We start from the raw sequence: 18,343 nt of genomic DNA, 5'->3' as shown, positions 1-18,343 counted from the left end.
ATAGACGGAGCCTTTGTTAAAAGCCTCTGGTCAAAATGTAGTTTTAGAAATTTCAAAATCCGTTTTCTTTTCTATTTAGCTCTTACGTGTGTAAACAGGGCGGACTGCTGCGTGTTATTACCGAGGGTCAGACGGCAGTCTGCTGTGCCCTTTGGAAATATTCACTAGTCAATAATCAAATACATGCAGCTGGTTGCAGCACCGCACCTGCCGTCCAGATGGGGCTGACAACAAACACGACACGACCAATCAGGACCGAAGAAGAGAGGGGGCGGAATGCCGTGCGTCTGTTTGGTTTCTTGCGCTGTTTATCCCTCCTGGCAAAAACTGGAAGATAACCTTTACGCGGCTACCAACGTGGTGGTAGGCAGCGCTTGAGCGTACGTGTCTCTGCATTAGGCGGCTGTAATCTCATCAAGCCTCCCAGTGCCTACCTTGTACACATTCTTTAAGAAGTTGAGCCTCTAAGTGTGGAATTTGAAGTATACACACACACACACACACACACATATGTATATGTATATATGTGGATGTATGCGCACCTGCTGATCCACGTATGTGCACATTCATAGTGATACGCTCCGTGCCACCACACCCTCTTTCTCCGTTTACTTTTATCGAAGATCATTATGCTAAAAATGCGGAACGCAGAATCAAGCTCTAGCTGTAGTCTTAAGGATTTTTACCTGTGCCAAAATATTCTAACACCAATGGCCGTTTTTATCAGTCCTGGTTGTGAACAAGGCCATGACATGTGATTTTACTCTGCCAAATCTGCAGAGGTTTTTGTTTCGGTCTTTTTGATTTACACCTGATTCCCTAGAATACACGTCTTTGAGAAAGGAGAAGGGAGGGCGCCTGGGTGGCTCAGTTGGTTAAGCGACTGCCTTCGGCTCAGGTCATGATCCTGGAGTCCCGGGATCGAGTCCCGCATCGGGCTCCCTGCTCGGCGGGGAGTCTGCTGCTCCCTCTGACCCTCCCCCCTCTCATGCTCTCTGTCTCTCATTCTCTCTGTCTCAAAAAAATAAATAAAATCTTAAAAAAAAAAAAAAAAAAGGAGAAGGGAGCTACTAGTTACCACCACCTCATCTGTGTCAAATACCGTGCTAGGCACGTCACGTACATGATCTCATTTAATCCTTGAACAACACGCCGGAGTGGGCAGTAATATGTTCATCTCTCTGGCAACCGTATTTCTCTGAGATTTTACTAACTGGCTCTAGGTCACACACACCCTAGGAGACGACAGAAAAGTTCTATTTATAGAATATCCCCTTAGTGACTCTCCGTAATCTTCCTCATCAAAAGCATTTTACCGGCACCCATTTTTATTTTGCCACAGAGAGCTTTTTAAAAACCCAGATTGCATTAAAATGCATTTATTCCTTACTCTTTGCTAGGTCTTTGCTGGAAAACTGTCACAAATATTGAGATTTAGCCCTTGCCACAACTCTTTGACCAAAGAATGATTACCTCACTGTACAGATGGGGAAACCAAGGCCTGGATGTCAGGTCTCTTACCCTCGTTCACCAGCTGGTAAATGGCAGAGCTGAGACTAGAAATAAGGGTTTCTGTCCCTCAGAATTATGCTCTTTCTACTAAACTACAACTGTCTCCCCACTTCTTAAGTACTCCTAAATACTCAGATGAATAAAAATGTGAAGACCCTTTGATGAGTATGACAGAGGACAGAGCTAGACCCAGGCTGACATACTAACTGCGGAAGAAGTTCCTTCTAAAAAAACAGTGTCAGAAAATGAGGCAAATACACCTCTGAGGGCAATACAGGGAAGGAAGAGCGCTTCCTCTTCTTCTTGACTGGGGGTTAAATTATGAGGAAAAAAGATGGAGGTGGCTTGCCTCAATGCCACCTATTAAAGTGAAGTTGGCCCAAGACCATTAGTGACCACATAGTCCCTCTCAGATTCTGAAAGCCCTGAAGTGAGTGGTTTTCAAAGAAAAGAAGAGAGAAAAGCTAGTGAGTTGAAAGAGTACGAGGAACCTTGAGTATTTTCTTCTAACTGCTGAGGATGAGGCTTGTTTCAACAACATTTTGGAAATTCCAGAAGCTTGTCTTTCTTCCTTCCCATCTAGAACATTGAACCTCACTGAAGGTGAGGCAGCTAAATAAAAGACACTTGTGTTTTCTCTGATTACTTAATATTCTTTTAGTTCACAACTGGGTATATTAATAATCTGTTGTGATACCAGCATATGGGTATTTGATAGATCTTGGCTACAAGGAGGAATTGTTGACTGCTTTTGTGATCCAAGAGTTAGAGGGACTCCAAAAGCAATTCCAGGTAAGTCCTCTATTTATAACATTTTAAAAGCTTTTGCCATCCCAAGAGATGCAAGGAAGGAAGGAGAGACTGGTAACCAAGTGGACCAGGAAAGCGCATCCTTTTTGATGAGTGAAATGAAGGACACTATTGGTAGTGTGAGGTGGGGTATACCGAAGCCTTAAAATTACCCTTTCTATAGCACGTGGCCATCTTTGTATACAGAGAGAGTTTCGCATTTTCATGAAATTGGAAGGAAAATCACTCTAGCAGTGGAGACCTGGATCTTAGGAAAGAATGCCTGATTTGCCTATTTACACAGTGGAGAAAAACAAGGGAGAGGGAGACCAGTCTGAAATGATGAGCCTGCAGGAGTGGCAGTATGGAGACTCTTAACAGGAGAGGTAAAGGGATGATTTCAAGAGAACAATGATGGCTTGATTTCAGTGTATTTCCCTATAGAAATATACTTTGGATTGTGAATCATAGATGATTATGTTATCTGACCATCATCTAGAAGAACTTGTTCTTTAAGTTGAGATCCTTTTGGCTGGATGAGGCACCTCACCATGAAGCATCATTTTTGTAGATTCAGGTGATAGTAAAATATTGATTTTTTTAAAAAGTGATGTGTTACCCGTTTCTCAACCTAACTTGAACTCTGGACAGTTTTGTAGCTTCTTTCAGGGTTGTCCATCTTCTATAGCTTGTGGCTGTTGCTTGCTGCTTCTTAGGGTATAAACATTCTCAAGTCACTTAAAAAAAAAAAAAAGTTTTCATCCTGGGTATTCTCCCACTTCTCTTCTCTGCCCATCCTTTATCCCGTATTCTCCTTCCTTTCACTTACAAATTCCTAAAAAAGGAATTTAAGGTGTGTAATTCGTGGTTGTCACCTGTCATTTACTCCTCAGTGGACAGCAGTGCCCCCACCCAAGGTCTTCAGAACTCTTCCTTGGCATTTGACATAGTTGAAGAGTCGCTCCTTCAAATGTTCTGCTCTTCTTCTTTGTAGGTAGGACAACATCACCTCTTTAGCCACCTCCTGCCCCTCCGATGGTTCCTTCTCAGGTGCTTCGCTGACTCTCTTTCCTCTCTTTAAATGCAGATATTCCCCAGGCTGGCCCCCAGCCTTCCCTCCTTCTGCCCTTCTGTGGCTTCTCTGCCTATTGTATGCAAATGACTTGCAGCTTAGTCCTCACCATTGCCACGCCTCTACCTGGAGCCTCAGGTCTGCCAGACATCTCCTCTCCATGCGCCTGTCCTAAAGATCCCTCCAGTTCCGCGTCCTACCTTCTTAGCACCTTCTCTTCTAAAGGTCCTGTTACAGGGACTGATTGAACCCTCTCTACTGTCAGGCACCCAACTTCTCTACTCTCTCACATGTGTTCTTCCTTTCCCTTAATAGTCAATTTATGAACTCTCCCATTCTCACCTAAATACCTTTGGAACCGAACTCTTCTCTAGAGTCTTCTTGACTTATTTCCCAGGATTAACTCATCATCATTTCTTGCCTCTGCAGTAGCCATAACTTCATCTTCCCTGCAAACACAATTCTATCCTGTGCATCACTCGTGTGTTTTGCTGAATTTGTGCTATTGTGTAGGCTCTTCTCTCTGTCTCAACCACACCTCTTACCACCACGTCCCTGGCTTGTTTGCCTAGAAAATTTCTACTCCTTTCTATCCCAGGTATCTTCCTCTCTTTTAAATCTTTGCATTTCACTGAAGTTAGATGTCCCCTTTCTGGAGATCCTCCAAAGAAACCATTATTTTATTACAGTTTGTATTTCTGTCTCCCCAGTCTCTAGATTCCTTGAGAGTACCGACTCCCTGCCATTTCCGGAACTGGATAAGTGTCTCCCATCCCAGGGCCTTTATACTTGGTCTTCCTTCACCTGGACGTCATGCCGCTCTGTCACCTGATCCCTCTTTCTACTCAGAGTGTTGGAGACGTCTTTTCTGATTTTGTTTTTATCTTCAGAAATTCCTACTAACTTTTTCCCCTTCTCCCCTTTATTTTTTTCATGCCACTTACATAATTAGATGTGTGTGTATTGTTGTTGTTCTTGTCTGCCCCCTCCCCCCCCCCCCCCCCGCCATGTCACCTCCATGCGGGCATGTTTGTCTGCTTTGCTCATGCTTCCCTGGCTTATCACTAGAGGGCCTGGCACGTAGTAGGCCCTCAGTTAATACTTAGGTGAGTGTTTGAATTGTACCTTTTCCAACCGACATAATACTTGGCACAGAGTAGACCTGCAGTAAAGGTTTATTAAAAGAATAAACATGGAGTATGCATTTGACCGTGGTTAAATAAATTGCCATGTCTGAACTCACTAAACTGAAGAGACCAGTAGCTTCCTGGAAAAAAAGAATCAAGACAGCTGGAAGACAAATAAAAATGACTGGCTAGTGGCAAAGTCCATTCTCATCAGAATGCTGGTTCAGTTATTCAGTTCAGATTTTTGGCAAGTGATGCAGATTCTTTTTCAGAAAATGTTGATTGATTGCACAGTTGTACCCACTTCATTTGCAAACCTTCATTATCTCTTTTTCCTTTCCTCCCTCCGTCTGCATTTAGAAGGGGAGGAGCTGTGTATAATTCTACAAAGCAATTTTTGTGAATAAACCAACTTACTGGCTGCTACTTTCAGTCTCGCGGTTCCACACCGAATACAAGTGTCTGCTTTAGTCCTGTGTTCTCTCTTGCCTGGGTCCGTGGCATTCATTCATTTGCCTGTTCATTTGATTACTCATTCATTCGAGGAATCATTTGTTCAGTTCCCTTTAGTGCCCAACCTGGTACAAGATACATGTGGATGCTTGGCTGTGGTCTAAAGCCAGAGTTCTTGACCTGAGGTCAGTGGAGGATGGGTTGCAGAAGCTCTCTGGGATTTTTGTAATTGTATGCACCAAGTTTTGTGTTTGAATATTGCCTCAGGAAGAGGGTTTGCTTAAACAGCTCTGTTATTCAAAGCAAGCAATAGGTTAAGAACCTCTGATAGAGGCTTGAGCTGAGCCTTGAATCTAAATAATAGGTCTTCAAATTAGGGTTTTTCTCCTTGATATGTGTCATGGTCAATGTAAGTATGAAAGAGTATGCTTGTGTGTGTCCTCCAGTCCAGGTCTGAAAGTCAGGGCAGCCTGTTTACTATCTCTGCACTCCAAATAGTGCCCCCATGTCTTAGCTTCTAACTCTGCCCAAATCAGAGACTCTGTAGGTTCCCAAGAGGCAGATGGCAGTGATGATGCAGACCTTGATCTGCTAACACAAGCAAGACCTAGCGCCTGCTCACTTACCATTGATAATTGTGTGGACTTTTGTTTATATGAAATCAGAAGGAAGATGGTGGGGTTTTAAGAGCTGATTTTGGTTTCCATTGGCGGTGGCTGTGTACATTTACCTAATCAAGTTATGTCTGAGGCATTCAGCATCTTAAAATGAATGCCAATTACTGCTGGAATAGGCCGTGAGTGAATCCTTCAAAAGAAAATTCAGTGGGCAGTTGCTGACACTCAGTGAATTGCTGGCTCTTTGCCCAAGTATGTGTGAAATGTTTGCACTGGTTTGAGGCCCTGATTGCAGTTGGCTCACAGGGTTTGTGGTGACACTGTAGATTTGATATCATGCCATAGGAAAGGCAGAGCCCGGGCACAACATGCAGAGAAACAAAATGTTCCCAATATTTAAAAAAAAAAAAATCCTAAATATTTCTAATATTTAGGAAAAATGCAGTCCCAATATTTCTGTTAAATTTGGAATTAAGTTAGTGATTTAGAAAAGTCATCTTTGGCCTACCCTCTGCTTTTCATAGCAAGGAGGAGAGAGCTGACATGTGCTGAATGCCTCCCTTGGGCTCAGCATGGGGCTCTAGAATGCTCATTCATTCACAAATATTTATTGTGCACCTTCTGTGTTCTGGGCCCTTTTCTGTCAGGGTTTCAGCAGTGCACAAAATGATTTCCCCAGCTTATGAAGGTGAAAGACTAGCGGAGGAGAGAGGTGATATGCAAATAAGTTCTAGAAGGGAAATTAAAGGAGGGCCGGGCTGTCACATGTCTCACAACAGCTGTATGAAGCATTAACCCTTCTGACAGATTGGGAAGTTGAGGTCCACAGAGCCTAACTTGTTCAAGATAACCCAGCTAATTAGAGACAAATGGAGGATTGAAAACTTGGGTCAGCCTGACTCCAGAACCCAAGTCCTTTCCTCTGCTCATAACTGTTCCCCAGTGAACTCTTCCTGCAAACAGAGAGCAGAAAGCATTTGGGGGAAGGAACCAGATGCCCGACAACGAGGACCTGAATCACCGCAGTCCCCTTCAGAACGCCCAAGGGGATGTGACGGTCCATTTGGCGACTGCGTTGTCTCACGCGGTGTGAAGCTGTCTGCTGTGATGTAGGCATGTGCTTCAGGGGCCTCAATGTCAGCGGTGGTGTTGGAGCGTTGCGGGAGTAGTGGAAGGTCAGGGTCTTCAGACCAAGTGCAGTGGACCTTGGTCTTCCTTGGTGTAATCGTGTGACTATAAAACTATGGTATTGAGCCTCAGGAAGGTGCGGTGGTAGTGGGGGGACCCAGCCTCACCAGCAACTGTAGGAGTGTGACAGTCCAGCGGTGTTGCAGCTTAAGGGAAAACAACTTGGAGTGGGCAAGATGATGAGCCCGAAACCTTGCTATGTGTAACCACATCAATGTGCATTTGTCCTTGCCTTCATAGCTGACCATTGGATCCCAGGGTCCTGTGTGGGTGTGCGTGCGCGCGCGCTGCCAAAGTGAGCATACAGGGTCTTGACTGTTGTATTTCACTGTCCTTGTGAGCTAACCTTCCATTCGCCATCTCCACCATACCCCTGCCCCCACTCTCCCTGTCTTATCCTTAGTTGAGAGTTGATAACTGCACATTTACTACATTTTATCCATTTGCTTATATATCAGTCTCCCCACTAGACTCTGATCCCCGGGAAGGTCAGGGTCTTTTCATTTGAATATTCTCAGAGCCTCAACAAATATTTTGCATGGATGCCTTTAGCTCTCTTATGATGATGTATAAAGAGAGCATCTAGATATGAAAATCGGAACCTGGCTCATGTCTCTAGCACCTAGGTCAGTGAGGTTAATATCTTTTATACTGCTATGTATTCACTAAATTTTGGATGAATAAATGTGATACCATAGCCTGAGATGGTTAAGCTTTGGAAATTGATCAGAATGAACTTTCAAGCCGGTGCTGTTATAAGCAGAGAATTGTGTCCTTTGAGCCAACACCCCAGTGCTTCATGGAACTATTCATGTTGACTCTACTTTTGGCAGAAAGAAAGTCACTAAATGCACTGCCAAGCATTGATGTGGCACAAGGGGTGGGGGGCTGCTGTCTGAGAGAAAATACGAATATGACTGAATATACGAATGGACGAACAGGACAGAGAAGAGGAAGAGGGCAAGAGACATTGCCGCCTTTCTCCCACAGAAACACAAGCTGCTTCCCGCACATCCAGCGTTTCTTAGCTCCCTGTCCTATCTATCCTATCAGTGGCCTCGGAGAACCTGAAGGATGAATGGAGCATTAGATTGGAAGTAATAATGTTGTGCCTGACTTACCTCCGAATTTGTAGCAGATGTTACAAATGTCATAACACAAAATTTGGGGATCAGACTAGGAAAACAAAATCAAGGTCACAGATGTGTACCTCTTCCTTTGACCATCGAGTGCTGACCTACACCATACTGTTTCATTGATAATCTCTACCCCCTCCTACTGGGTGGACTCATGCCAGTAACAGTCGGTGAGCTGCTGAGGTCAGAAGGGGGAACAATGGTGTGGTAGCGCTCCACTGAAAGGATTTGAAGATAGTTTTCAAAATGAAAGTATAAGCCTTTTTTTCCCCCCAGACCCTACTGAACGAGCAAACCAAATCTAACCCGCATTAAAAATGTAACATGCTCAAAATCTGTTCAGCTGATTAGTGAGGGAGGTCATTTCTGTCAATTAAAAGACAAGTTTTAAACTTTGCAGAGTTGGTGTGGCCTTGAAATCTCAAATTTGATGTGATCTGTTTTTCCGGTTGAGAGCTCTGATCAGAGAATACTTGGTGTCTTTTTATAAACTATGCAGTTAATTCATGAGAACACACGGGGCTTCTTCCTGACATAGACTAGGTGATTTGTAGAGGAAAGTGGTCATTGGAAGAAGAGGAATTTACATAAGAACAAAGACAATAACAGCAACAAAAGAAGAAGCTCAAATTGATAGCCTGGGGATTGTACTCAGAAAGCAGAGCACCTTCATACCTCAGGCCCACATTCAGGCTCCACGCCCAAGCCAGGGTCTGTGTCGCCCACTGTCTGTGGCCCACTTGACCTTCTGTCACACAGGACCGCCTCACTCAGTGGTTTGCATCTTAGTCATTCATCTTTGTGTGCACAGTACCTAGCAGAGCACCTGCCAAATGGGAAGGGTCAATGCATGTTCGTGCTGTAGCTCTGAAGCCAGAAATCGTTTCTATCTTCTCGCTGAGCTCATGTTAGGTAAAAATAAAGACTCCCCATCACTCGAAGATTCTACATTCTTCATTCTTTAAAAAAAAAAAATGTATTTGAGAGAGAGAGAGAGAGAGAGAGAGCATAAGCAGGGGGAGGGGCAAAAGGAGAGGGAGAAGCAGACTCCCTGCTGATCAGGGAGCCCAATGTGGGGCTCGATCCCAAGACCCTGGGATCATGACCTGAGCCGAAGGCAGATGCTTAACCAACTGAGCCACCCAAGTACCCCTATATTCTTCATTCTGAAGTCACTTGGTAACTGCCACACTCTTAAAACTTCCCCAGATTGAGAAGGGGTGAAATCCACCATACTCCACATCTCTGCTGAGAATCCAAAGATGGGAATTTGTCATGATCAATAACCTTTTTACCTTTATTTATTTTGTAAAGAAAAGAGGCCATTCTCATATCCTTCACTGTGTTAAGGGGATTAAATAGTCAAGTTTAAGCTTTGCCACCCAAACCACCCCACACCCCGCCCCCCCTCCCCAGTAGCAAGTTATTGAAGCCAAGAAACATACTCAGAAAAGACTCAGACGTCTTTTAAGTTATTGTTAGACTTTGGTCCTTTAAAAGTACCCTCTTGGGGGGGCGCCTGGGTGGCTCAGTTGGTTAAGCAACTGCCTTCGGCTCAGGTCATGATCCTGGAGTCCCGGGATCGAGTCCCGCATCGGGCTCCCTGCTCAGCAGGGAGCCTGCTTCTCCCTCTGACCCTCCCCCCTCTCATGTGCTCTCTCTCTCAGTCTCTCTCTCTCAAATAAATAATAAAATCTTTTAAAAAAAAATAAATAAAAGTACCCTCTTTTTTTATATACATTGTTATTTTGGCATGATTAAGAAAGTAAAATTGAAATAATCAAGTAACTCCTTCCTTTTGTATAAAGTCCTGTTAGGAATTATAACAAGCATATCCTCATCCTTTGTCCAGCCTGATGCCGTGCTCTTCTCCGCTGATGCCTTCAGGCATCTCTTAAGGATTCCCCTCATGTACCCCACCCAGGCTGTGATCATGCCTGCATCTTCCTCAGGTTTCTGTCCAGGAGACTTTGGCTGTCAGAGCTCCGTCATTCCCTCAGGTGCTGTCACTCCAAGCAGCCGCTTCACCCACAGCCTGAAGAATGTCATTGGTCGAGGGGAAGTTTGGGTCCTCTCATGAAGAATGTTAATTACCCTTTATCGTAGCCCATATAAGGGGCATATATAATAGTTCCTATATTAACTACCAGATTGTCAGAGAAAGGCTATTTTTCCTTTTCCCCAGCTACAGATGGAGAAATCCCTGCTTTGGTAGCTAGAAACTCTCATTTCCTTCAAGGAAAAGGAAGGCGTGGTGGGCAACGTGAGTCTTTGAAAGGGAACATTGGAATTAAAGAAGTCCCTGTAACTTGTTGCTGACCAAATACACAAAAGCGTTGTCGAGACTTACTACAGTGATGCTTGGGTGCTATTTCCCTTTTAGATGACTTTGCCTATTTGATGTAGAAAATCATAAAGAAACGATTTCAAAAATCACAGGGCCAGTATTTAGTTCTTCAGAAGATGAGAAGTGCATGATGCACAAACCCCAGACTAAACAGATTTATTGAATGTTGTATGTTTTCCCCTTAGGTCTTCCTAGTTGAAGCCATATAGATAGGTTGTTTTGTTTTGTTTTGTTTGTTTTTTGTTTTTGTTTTTGTTTTTGTTTTTTTTGGTTTGTTTTTGAGAAAAGCAGACTGGTTTCTTTTTCCCAAATTAAATAATTCATTTGTACATATTAATACTTTCACAGTCATATCATCTCTAAGGCTTTTGGCTAATGCATTCAATCCATACTTAAATTGTGGGAGAAATTTAAATATGTGTTGCATCAAAGAATTTTAAAATCAGCATACGACTTCTTAGAGTTTCTATTATTTTACTGGATTTAATACCTCTTTTTTGTTTAAATTGGTAATAGGGCACCTGGGTGGCTCAGTCAGTTAAGCGTCTGCCTTCGGCTCAGGTCGTGATCCCGGGGTCCTGGGATCGAGCCCCATGTTGGGCTCCCTGCTCAGTGGGAAGCCTGCTTCTCCCTCTTCCTCTGCTGCTCCCCCTGCTTGTGCTCTCTCTCTGTCAAATAAATAAATAAAATCCTTTAAAAAAAAGTTCTTAAATCGGTAATATAATGTGTTCGTGGGTTCTGGGATATGAATTATACAGACAAATTTTGTGATGTTTAAAAATGACTATGAATTGAAAAATAAACCTGAAGTGCACCATTCCTGAATAGAGGAGGTTTTCTTTCTTTTATTTATCGTTAATCATTCACATGCCCCATGAACTTTGCTTGTCCCCATTTCTCCTCTCTGGTCATCTGTATTTTAAATAGCGAAAACACTAATATTGGTGCAAGTACATTGAAAAGCATTGCTATCATTTGTTTTCAGATATTTACATGATGCATTGTGTGGAAGCACCACATGTTGTGGCAGGGACAGCAGAGTTTCAGTGGTGGGGCCGCTGTATTGGTTAAGTTGCTACCGAGCTCAACTTTCTCCAGTCTCTCCTCTCCCTCCCAATCTGAAATTCCCCCAGTGTCTAAGCCTTGCACAACCAGTAAGGGGCTTACAGTTGAAAGGATGCAGGTTGTGAATATGGGCAGTAGGCAGAGCTGTGTGGACCAGTCTCAGAATGAAGATTTGGTCCCATATTAAATGAAAACATAGACCTTTTTATTTTGATAGGGAAACACAAGGCACGCACACTCTCCTTACAAACTTCTGAGGCTCCTTCCTGGGAAAACCCTTCCTTGGCTTCCCTTGCCCTACAGTGAGGGAGACTAATTGAGATTCTTCAAGGGAAATCCCTTTTCTTTTCTTCCGTAGCCATGGAAAGACTCATTAAGCATTCTGTACTCCATTCTTTCCCAGACCCTGACTTTGCTTACCCCAAGTGCTAAAGCCCAGGGAGCGATGTCCGGTATTCCATTAAGCATGCTCTTTCGTCCTCCCTACCCCCCAAGCTCAGTGTGGGAACAGAGCCTTGCCCCTTGAAGGATGAGTTCAGAGGGCAGCCATGAAGCTTGCCTTTTTATTAGGTGGATGATTCCATCCCTGAAATACCACCTGCAGAACTTTCAGGCTACGTTTACCCATTCTGCCATACTGCTCCCCGTGGAGAGGGGCCCGATGAGAAAATATCTAGAAAATGGCCTTCCCTATTTGCCAATGACAACTTTTCCCTAATAAAACAGTCCTTTGGAAACCGTGCTTCACAATGTCCTACTCCTCTTCACTTTGAATATCTCTTTCAAATGCTTTTTTTTCTATTTAAATAATTTTTTATTGTTATGTTAATCACCATACATTACATCATTAGTTTTTGATGTAGTGTTCCATGATTCATTATTTGCGTATAACACCCAGTGCTCCATGCAGAACGTGCCCTCTTTAATACCCATCACCAGGCTAACCCATCCTCCCACCCCCCTCCCCTCTAGAACCTCAGTTTGTTTTTCAGAGTCCATCAAATGCTCTTTTAAATAACAAGCCCCTTCCTCTCTCCTGCCTGTGCTTTACCTTCCTATTGTGAACTCTATTGGTGAGGAGCTGGGGCAGCTCCACCTTCTCTGGAAATGGGGGTGGGGAGAGTTACTAAGGAAAAGGGCAATGCAGGACACAAGGCAAGTAGGGCCCGTGACTTTTCCCCCTTTCATTATGTGTGTCCACTGAGCTGTCCTGTTTCTGTTTTGTAATGGGTTCTTCTGTGGCAAGCTGACCTTTTGGCTGAATAGGTCAAACTCCCACTGAGCGCTAATCCTCAGCCTTCCTGGCGATTGTGTATCCCCGAAGGTGACAAGCACTGGTTAGGAATATGACTGGGGGTGTGTGGTGTATTTCCCCAAAGAGGGATTGTCTTTTACTGCACTGAATTAATTCTCAAAGACCACCTCACAAGGTATGTGAGTCAATATTGGAATTATTTTTGCCGACGTTGTTGAGGGACAAGACTAATTTTTCAGATACATGTTTCAGATTGTGGTTTCCTTCTGTGTCTTCCATTTTTTAATGAGGGAAAAGTCCAATTGACCATCCTAATGATTCATCGTATCATTCTAGATTTCTGAAACAATCACCGTTTCTTGGGTTGATTTTTAAAAACCCTTCTCCCTATATATTTCTTCCATTTAAAGTCTCTTCAAATTTTAGGTGTTTTATTTTTAATCCTGGCAAAACATGAGTGTTGCAGTGTTTGTTGATAATTATGTGCTGGGCCTAGGTCTGTTCTGAATTGCTTAAAAAATTTTTTTGGACTGTTTATTAGGTTTTATAACACCAGTTACCTACAGTAATTGTAGGTAACCTACAGTAACTACCTGCAGTAGTTAGCAATTTTCAACTTCAAGTTGGTACACAGTAAATGCTGAATCACATCTGAAGTTGAATTATTGATTTTTTTTTTCTTTTAACAGTTTGTATAAGCTGTTCAATTTCCCCAGTTCTCATGTCTCACTGTCAGTGAGTTAGGGACATGCTCTTCCCAGATAAGAGATTACAGATTCCATTTATTTAGCAACGTGTTGTTTTTTGTTTTTGTTTGGATAATATGATTAGTGGGTTCTTTAAATTTGAAAAGGTAGTGTCTTTTAACCGAACTAACAAATACATGAAATGATGTCAGTAGATGAGCTGAAACCATGACCCATTCATCGGTAAATGTACATTTGTCTGGACTACCGAATCGTTTTAGAAACGGTTGACTCCCAGAACACACAAATCGGAGAGTGCTTCATAAGTAGTGTATTCTTTTTCTGAAAATGATGGACTTCGTGAAGGGAACACCTCTTTGGTGTTTCTTAGGCATTAATGATACTCCATTAGCAACATGAGATTAACATAGAGCAGCGAAATAACTGTATCTGCATTGTTCCTGAGCGACTGGCCGATTGTCTCAGTTCCTCAAATGCGATAGGACGAAAAGTACAAAACAAGAAGTGCATATTTAACATCTCTTCGTTACCAGTAGTGCCGGAGTCAGAGCTGGGTTTCTACCACGGTCATAATGGGCTCCTGTTTAACATATTTATGTTGGCTGTAAAATTAGGAACTGTCGTTACAGCCCCACATCACCTGCGTAAGTGCAAAACATATAAATCAAGAGAAGTTCCAGTGCCATAAAAATGCCATCGAATAGAATAGCATGAAACCACTTACAAGACACTTGTTTCTGATGCTAGGAGGTACTGGGATGCACACTCCGGGTTTCTGGAGGATCTGAGGAACAAAGAAGGGTAACTAGGCAGGTGGGGCTTGTGCATGTAACAGCTGATAAAGACGTGTGGGATCCTCAGGCTGATGAATAATTTTTTTAAATAAAATTCCTAATTATTTATGCATTTGCAGCGTTGACTTAGAGAATAACCTGAGCCCTAAGTGAAGAAAAGGCAAGAAAAGAAAGGCCATCAGTGGCCAGACTTGAATAACCCCTGTGAGCACCCCACTGAAGTCAATATTCTATGCTTCCAGAAGGCAGTTGGGCTGCCATCTGTTGTTACTGGAGCGTGCCTCTTGGGCCTCCTAGTAAATAAAACGCTCCTAATATTTGCTGTGATATTTTAGGGTTCTCTCTAGGTTGGGGGATATTGCTCTCCTGGCCTCTTCTTAATCCAGCTTTTTAATAGAAGAGTCTGCATTCTCCAGTCCATTTCTTCTGTGAAGTGCAGTGGTTTATTCTGAACTTCAAAATTGGAAGTCCTGAAATGCCCACAAATGATGAACTATTACTAATAAGGAGCTTTCTGGATCCTAATTACTGCCTCAAAAAGAGAGTGGACACTTTTGAAATTTTTCAACTCCCTCCCCTCCCTCCCAGAAGCTCCCCACAACAATCTTAAAAAAAAAGAAAAAAAAAAAAAAAGGACTGCAGATTTTATTCATGTGGGATCATTCACACCAAGCTACCATAATGTGCAATTAACACTCTAGAAACTGAAAACAGTATTCAGCAAGACAGCTGCATTATCAAAAATGCCAAAGGAGTTTTGAAGGGAGTAATGTGCATGTTAGAATAGGAAATTAATCAGAAATGTGCACATACACACACAGCGGTAGTGTCTTAACTATATCTGAATATTAAATTTTTAAAAAATCTCAAGTCTATACTTATAGTAAAGATTAATGTTAGGATAGAAAACTGATTTTTCTATTTTAAAATTATTGTGTGTTTTGCTTCTGAAGCAAATGAGGAAGTTAGAATAGAGATTTCTAAGATCCCTTCCAGCTGGAATATTCTTTGATAATAATCACTCTTCAATTATATTTTATAAATTTTCCCATTGAAAAAAATGCCCGTTTTATTTCTTCTTGCCAGTCATAATGATACTTAACACTCATGCTATTTTCAAAGTGCCTTTCAGACATTGCAGACACTAACTCACAATTGCAGGCGTCAACTGCCTACTTCTGCACAGCACAATAGTCATAAGTACATTTATATTATAATCCCTACTAAGCTAGGGATCCAACTGACTGACTTAGTAATGGAAACGAAGCAGAATTACCCCAGCAGCATTTTGCTGGAATTTTCTTGTCAACTAGCTGAAAGTGTTTTTAGATGTAAGAAAGTGGGGTTCGGTTTTATTTCAATTTATTGTGTAGGTTTGAGGAAGGTAGAGCTTTATAATAAAATTTTCAAGAAAAACAGGAAAACTTGAGGGATTTACTTGTTGGAAATAAGGAAAAGATCTAAATATTTCCTTCCAGAAGTTACCATGAAGCAGATTTTTATGTTTGAAAACTTTTTTTTAAAAAAAAAAAGGAAAAATAGGGGTGCCTGGGCGGCTCAGTTGGTTAAGCGACTGCCTTCGGCTCAGGTCATGATCCTGGAGTCCCTGGATGGAGTCCCGCATCGGGCTCTCTGCTGGGCGGGGAGCCTGCTTCTCCCTCTGACCCTCCCCCCTCTCATGTGCTCTCTCTCTCTCATTCTCTCTGTCTCAAATAAATAAATAAAATCTTTAAAAAAAAAAAAAAGAAAAATACCCAAACCAGATTTGAAAGCAAATGGTGACCTCATGCAAAAGAAAATTAGTAAAGGAAAGACCCTCGATCCTGGATCCCACAGATATCCTGCATTAAGCTCACTTTTGTTAAGGATTATCAGAGGCTCCTGAGTGAGGGGCCTGCAGACAATACATGTAGGGTCTGCCAGGAAGGGACGGACAGATCCTAAGTCAGTAGGAGAACCCGAGGATTCGGATAAGAAAACAGTCACTTGCCTGGTGAGGCATGTGCTAGGCAAGAGTCTACCTGGGCTTCTTGTAGGTCCTGTAGGAATAGTTACACATGAGTGTTCAGTAAACATGAAATCCAGCCATCCTGAGACACTTAACACTAGTGCAAACAGTCATTAATGAGAATCTCTTATCCGACATGTTGTGCTTATTAAATTGTGATAAAGTTATTGCATTGGAACATAAAAAAAAAAGTCCTGTTTGCTTTTTCCTAGCCTAAAAGATATGAAAGGTTTAGTCCTGGGGGCCTTGGCGGGGGGGGTAGGGGAGGTGTATGTGGGCAGGCAGTATATGTGTGCTTTAAAAATAACAATTCTGGGCGCCTGGGTGGCTCAGTTGGTTAAGCGACTGCTTTCAGCTCAGGTCATGATCCCAGAGTCCTGGGATCGAGTCCCGCATCGGGCTCCCTGCTCTGCGGGAGGCCTGCTTCTCCCTCTCCCACTCCCCCTGCTTGTGTTCCCTCTCTCACTGTCTCTCTGTCAAATAAATAAATAAAATCTTTAAAAAAAATAAAAAATAAAAATAAATAAAAATAACAATTCTTACATTTTACGAGAAACAGTGTGCTAATTTATTTTAAAGAGATGTAAACATTCATGGTTTTGCTCCAGTGTAGGAAACACAGTCTAAATGGGCATGGAAAAGTGAAAAAGTCCGGATATAATTTTTCATGTTCGCAGAAGTTAATACCCTGCGTTGAAAATTTAGCCTCATGTCTGCTCTTGCTCAGGCAACTCAGAAGCAAAATGAAGCCCGGGCTGTGTTTCTTTCAGAGCCCTTTGGTCTAGTAACCATCTCGTGATGTGTGGTTAGTGGGAAAGTAAGTTAAAGGTGTGAATCAGAGCTCCAGCTTAATTTGTTTTCTTCTCTCTGTCTCTCTCTTCTTCTTTGTTCTTTAACAAGTTACAGGTGCACAACGAAGGAGAAGCCCCAGTGCACTGGCCATTGAGGTGTTTGAAGCGCATTTGGGAAGTCACCTTTTGCAGGTAACGAAGAGAGAAAGAAGCCTGCCTGTGTTTCACTAGGAGAAATTTCCGTGTTCAGCCTTTATTTAAAAATATTTTTAGGTACCGGCTGTGTGCATGACTGTTGTTTTATCTTGGAATTACGAAACTCTTATGAATTTATTTTTTTCTTTTTAGAAAGCCATCCTTGAGAGAATATTAATGGGAAAGGGAGGGCAAGTATTGTTTGTGCTGTAATAATTGAGATAAATTGCACTCTTCAGTTGATGCGCAATGTATAGTAGCTGGCTGCTCCCGGAACGATTGCGTGTGTGCTGCATTTGTAAGTGGCTATACGTGTGTGTCTTTGGAGCTATATATTGTTTCTGGGAGAGCAAAACTTTGTTGTGACAGTAATGTGACATTTTTACGTGCTGCCAGATTTCAGTTGTTCTTTGCTTGAGTTTGTATTCATAAGCGCTTTCAATCTTAACATTTGCTTCCCCAAATTACAAGCGTTCTCAGAATGAAATTTTAAAGTATATTTTTAAGTAAAAGGAGACAAATAATCATAATTGATTCTGCCAATGAATTCCACGGCAGGTAAATGTGAGGGTTACTAGGATGGAACTGCAGTCATTTAGTCCTAGATAAGATTCATCCCAAACCCTACATCTTGCTTACTCAAAAAAATTTTTTTCCTTAAGACTTTGCTGTGACTTGGACACATCCAGGGATAATTGTCCTACATTGTTTATGCTTCCAGGACATACGTTGACATGGCCAAAGCTTGTTTTTTCTTTTCTTTTCTTTTTAAATATGTCAGATACATTTTTAATATGGAATTAGAGAAGCAGACATGTTCAGCATAGTTAGGCAGCTTATTTCGAAAAGTTGGTTATGCTTTTCATTGGACCTAGCATGTTATTCCTGACGATATGTACCCAGAAAAACTGTTAGCATCAGATTCTCCGTGGTCAAATCCCAGTGATTCTCTGTGGTGGTTCATGAGTTGGCAGCTGCAGAATCATCTGAGACACTTGTTTGAAGGACACATTCTTACTAAATCAGGATCTTCAGGGTGAGGTCCAGAAATTGATGATTTTTAACAGCCCTTTGAGACAGTTTCGATGATTCATTAGGTCTGAGATGTCACAATTCATATTTGCAAATTTAAGGCCCTGAACAGCCTTACTTGGTTTATTTTGTTTATTCTGATGTTTGCCATTTCTCTATTAATATCCGTTAAATTCCTATATAACTGATGTGTATTGAAGGATACCTTGGGATTTGCTATTCTATCACGCACACAACATTTTGAGTTACCTTGGC

General features: G+C 42.2%; 1 protein-coding gene across 1 annotated transcript in view; it reads left to right on the top strand.

Moving 5' to 3' along the window:
* Window positions 1–18,343, top strand: part of LOC118002846 (neuronal PAS domain-containing protein 3-like) — an 835,118-nt gene that overhangs the window by 390,298 nt on the left and 426,477 nt on the right. The window contains exon 4 of the mRNA XM_034993451.1: window positions 16,977–17,053. Coding sequence (XP_034849342.1) covers window positions 16,977–17,053 — 77 coding nt within the window. The remainder of the gene's footprint in view (window positions 1–16,976; window positions 17,054–18,343) is intronic.

This window comes from Mirounga leonina, unplaced genomic scaffold, assembly GCF_011800145.1.
Source record: "Mirounga leonina isolate KUSES-001 unplaced genomic scaffold, KU_Mleo_1.0 Mir_83, whole genome shotgun sequence".
NCBI lineage: Eukaryota > Metazoa > Chordata > Mammalia > Carnivora > Phocidae > Mirounga > Mirounga leonina.
The sequence above is the reverse complement of the archived record's forward strand: the minus strand, read 5'-3'. Positions and strand labels throughout refer to the sequence as shown.